General features: G+C 39.8%; 1 protein-coding gene across 1 annotated transcript; it reads right to left on the minus strand.

Annotated features, from left to right (window-relative positions):
* Positions 1-498: 498 nt before the first annotated feature.
* LOC140811377 (uncharacterized) lies at positions 499-4,569 on the minus strand. The gene is made up of 3 exons (XM_073169219.1): positions 4,307-4,569; positions 4,194-4,217; positions 499-3,214 (listed from the first exon to the last, which is right to left on the minus strand). The coding sequence occupies exon 3, from the start codon at positions 2,566-2,568 to the stop codon at positions 499-501; it is 2,070 nt and encodes a 689-aa protein (XP_073025320.1). The 5' UTR covers positions 2,569-3,214; positions 4,194-4,217; positions 4,307-4,569.
* Between the last annotated feature and the right edge of the window lie 631 nt (positions 4,570-5,200).

Below are 5,200 nucleotides of genomic sequence, written 5' to 3' on the forward strand. Positions count from 1 at the left end.
TGGTTGGTTTAGGCCAATTGATAACAGCTTCAACTTTATTAGGATCAACAGATACTCCTTGTGCAGATATAACATGGCCTAAAAATAAAACTCTGTCCAACCAGAACTCACACTTAGAAAATTTGGCATACAATTGCGCTTCTCTGAGTGTTTGAAGAACTAATTTCAAATGTTCCTTGTGCTCTTTCTGTGACTTGGAATAAATCAAGATGTCATCAATAAAGACAATAACGAATCTATCGATGAATTCTCGGAATACACGGTTCATTAAATCCATAAACACTGCGGGTGCATTAGTCAAACCGAAAGGCACAACTAAGAATTCATAGTGTCCATATCGTGTCCGAAATGCTGTCTTAGGAACATCTTCCTCTCGGACTCTAAGTTGATGGTATCCGGAACGAAGATCAATCTTGGAATATACAGATGTACCCTGCAACTGATCAAACAAGTCGTCAATACGCGGCAGAGGATACTTATTCTTCACAGTAGCCCGGTTCAACTGCCGATATCGACGCACATTCTCATCGTTCCGTCTTTCTTTTTTACAAACAATACTGGAGCTCCCCAAGGTGACATACTGGGTCTGATATAGCCTTTCTCCACTAAATCCTGTAGCTGTTCCTTGAGTTCTTTCAACTCTGTCGGAGCTAAACGATATGGTGCTCTAGAAATAGGATTTGTCCCTGGCATTAATTCAATGCTAAGATCTATTTCCCTTTGAGGCGGAAAACCTGGAATCTCATCAGGAAATACATCTGGAAAATCCTTGACAACGGGAATGTCTGAAACTTTCAATCGTTCTTCCCGTGTTGCATCAAGAGCATAGATCAAAAATCCTTCATTGCCGATTGACAACAACCTGAACATTTCCATTGCAGATACTAATGGAATTCGAGACTGTGAATCATAACCATAAAAATTCCATTTGCTGCCATAATACGGTCTAAATCTGACAACTCCATGGAAACAATCCACAGTAGCTCGATAATTCGTCAATATATCCATACCGAGGATACAGTCGAAATCAGACATAGCTAATTTAATTAGATTAGTTATCATAATATTATCCTCAAATCTAATCACACAGTTCAAAACTATCTCATGGGACATCAAGTATACACCGGCAGGAGTAGCAACTGACACAGTATCCAACAAAGGAATAGTAGCAATCTCATGCTCATCAACAAATGCGGCAGATAAAAATGAATGAGATGCTCCTGTGTCTATCAATATGCGTGCAGGATAGTCAAAAACATAGCAAATACCTGCAATCACTCCTCCTGGTGCATCCTGAGCCTGATCCTGAGTCAATGCATGGACTCTAGCCTGCTGTGGCACTGTAAATTGTTGCTGAGGAGGACCTCTAGGCGGTGGATAACCAGATTGCTGAAATGACTGTGCAGGAGCATATGGCTGGAAAGCTGGTCCTCGGGGAACTTGTCCAGACTGTTGTGGCTGAAATTGCTGTCTTTGTGCATTAGGACATACTCTGGCGAAATGCCCAACTTGACCACAAACGTAACAAGACCCCTGAACTCCTACACACTGGGAACTAAAGTGTCGACCACCACATCGGTCACAATGCACAGTGCTAGACGACCCAACAGAACCTCCCCCTCGTGCACTGCCTGAACTGGAGGAGCTGGATTGAGACTTTTTCTTGAATTGCTTTCCTTTTGCCTTGTACCTCTGCTGTTTGGGTTGTTGGTATGACTGTACAGGCTGATATGGAGGTAAATCCACTGGCATTGACATACTACTCCCAGATCCCTGAGAAACAGATGATGGACCTGGCTGGGGATCTCCTCTGAGCAAACTTGCTTCAATTTTCTTCGCCTTTTCCACTGCTTGAATATACGTATTAGGCGATCCAGTCATTACCAACGTATGAACAGTCCGCTGCAACCCATGCAGAAAACGTGATAGTTTAGCCTGATCATTCCTGGCAACATGTGGAACATAGGGCAAAAGAGCAGAAAACTGTGAAGCATATTCCACCACTGATTTGTTGCCCTGTACCAACTGATTGAACTCTTCTTCTTTAGCAGCATAATATGATGGTGGTGCATATTCCTGGGTAAAGTGAGCACGAAAAGCATCCCAAGTAATACTTTCACCAGAGTCCTTCATTGCTTCCTCTGTGGCTTCCCACCAGAGTTGTGCTCGATCTTTAAGTTGGTAGATGGCAAGCTTCAATTTGATATCTTGGGAATACTCCAACAAATTAAATAGATGAGTTATACTTTTCAGCCAGCTTGCTGGTTTTTCTCCGCTCTCGTTGCCAAAGAATTTTGAAGGACGTAGTTCTTGGAACTGAGAAATTATTAACTGCATTCCTTCAACTTTCTGTGTCAGTTGTTCCACTTCTTGCTCAATCGCTACCTGTCTAGCTCCAGGTCTTTCAGGTCGAGGAGGTTCTTGGTTAACTTCTTCTTCAACATTTTGAGCGACTTGTCCTCGAGGTCGACCACGTCTACCTCTAATGATATCTGCAAGTCCTCGATTTTGCGCCTCAGATTCTTGCGCTATTTCTTTTCCTTTTCTACCTCTTCCTCCGGGTGCCATTCTACAAGACACGAGGATTAAATCCACAGGCAGATAACAGGTAAAAGAAAGTTATATGCAATTTCGAAACTACATACCATGCCTAATCAGCTAGTCGTTCTAATGCAGGTAAATTCAAGCAAATCACACCAAATAATTCAAATAAGAGCAAATAGTCAAACACATGCACAATCATGTTATTTGTGTCTAGACTCAAGTGCCCTAGACTCTAATTCGAGCATATCCCAGTTACGCTCTGATACCAACTGTGGGGGCCCGTGCTCCTGATTAATATTTAATGACCAAACAACAATGATTTATTAATGTAAACAGCGAAAGCGATTAAAATTTTTCATTCTGGGCCTACAGAAATTTCGGCATGACCTATTCGTAAATAGGACATCCCAAAAATCAAAACACAACAATAACATTATACGCTCGAAAATAACATCAAGTTCACAATCAACCACACAAACATCCTACAGCCGCACTGGCCAGGACTAGATACACATAGTAACATCACCATACAGCTACACAGGGCATCTCCCTGGCAAATATATCAAACCAGTATAATATATAAATATCTGGGAACTCTGACACAAACTAACTGACTACTGGGTACCACTCGCTGACGCTCCACCAAACGCGTCAAATCCTCCTGGATAATCTGCTATGGCATCAAAAACAACCACAGCATAAAAATAAACGAGGGGTCGGGCCCCAGTACGACGAACCAGTAATATTACGACAAATATAACTGACATGAAATAAAATCAAGTAAAATGCAATGAAATGCAATGCAATGCATGTCGGTAACAACAAAATAATGGATACCAAAGCGGAGTCCAAATGAAACGCATCAGCAACAGTAACAGTGGCCACCCGTGCCAGGATTGCAGCAACGTAATATCATGCCGCCGCTCATCCATGCACGTAGCATCGAGGGTACGGGTGCGACCCGCTCAGTCCTCATGCAAGTCATCAGGAGTGCTAATCCTACCCACCCACTCCATCGATGACGCTACAACTCGATAGATCAGTAACAATAGCAATCAACGGAGTCAAGGCTCGAAATGCTATGCACTAATGAGATCAATTCAAATAAATGCGTGAATGCAATCACGTTATTCACAAAAGCACATAAAGCACGCCACAACTCATACATAATACTTAACGTCATTTCACATCACTATAGACGTCATAATACAACAGTTCATGCGTACCTCAACTGAACCCTTAATTTACCACTGAATTTCTTAAGGATTTCTCGAATAATCCAATCCTGTGGCAAATAATACATTTCATATCAACTTCAAATATTATTCCAATATTCACTAATTTAGCCTAAAATTCCAAAAATCCATAATTTAGGCTTTAAAATTCCTAAAACTCATAGCAAAGTCAAATATAGCGATTTATTTAACTTAAATATCTCAATACCGGACAACTTGAAATTTCGAAAATTCAATCGTACCGAATCTGAAATTTTCGATATTTTCTAGGAATTTCCAAAATTTTCATTTTCTATTTCTAATGCTATAAACGCATCCCAATAACGATTTAACATTTCAAAAATCACAAATTCCCAAATTAATAGGCTAAATTCGAAATATTATCTAATTAAATTTCGAAAATTAGCTTAATACCTCCAATCGGCTCCGATATAGCACCTACAATCAATAATCCAATATATATTAATTATTGGAACTCAATTGAATTAAAATCCCCAAAATTCGAAACCCTAAAATCATAATTATACCTCTGAAATTTCGAATATTACTCAAAACTTCAGATTCAAGCTTCACCTAGGATAACCCGAGATTTCTTTCAACTTTTCCGGCGAAAACGAGCGGCGGTCTCCGACGGGTTTCCGAGAGTCGCGAGTTTTCTGCGAAATTTTGGTATCAATGGATAGCTATCGTCGAGAGGATTCCGAATATGTATTTAGTTTAATTTTTAGACAAACGGAGCGGCCACAATCGACGAACAAATTTCGAAATTGAAAAAGGAAACAAACGCTGGTTTCGGACGATGAAGAGGGAGAGAGATTGTTCTTATCTCTTCTTTTTTTTTTATTTAACTTATTATAAATGGGCTGGGCTTTAGGGCGAACGGGCTGGGCTTGGGGAATTTGGGCTCTCACAATATTTATCTTTGTAATATCAGAGTGGACAAAAAAATTTGAATTATGTTCTTCATACATTACTTCTTGTTGAATATTATCCGTGTCCGGCTCACATAATTGTCTCTTAATCCATACGACTCCTTTGTCGTATGTCTCAAGATCTTTTGACTTCCCTTATATGGATTGTTTCTTTATCTTTGTTAAAGAGAGATCTTGATCCTGACTTAATTTGACTATTTTTCTAATGCATGGTTGTGCTGAAATTGAAGTTAGGATCACTTTACTTATATTTTTTCCGACTCAAAGCATCTGCCACCTTATTTGCTTTAATTGGATGCAATTTATTGTCAAGTGGTAGTCTTTTAAGAGTTCAATCCATCGTGTTTACCTCATGTTTAACTCTTTTGGTGTGAACAAATATTTAAAGTTTTGATGATCGGTGAATATCTCACACTTAGCGTCATAGAGATAAAGTCTCCAAATTCTTAATGGAGCTTCCAAAATTATATGACCCAAGAATGTGACGCT

This window comes from Primulina eburnea, chromosome 14 (genome assembly GCF_022965805.1).
Source record: "Primulina eburnea isolate SZY01 chromosome 14, ASM2296580v1, whole genome shotgun sequence".
Taxonomy (NCBI): domain Eukaryota; kingdom Viridiplantae; phylum Streptophyta; class Magnoliopsida; order Lamiales; family Gesneriaceae; genus Primulina; species Primulina eburnea.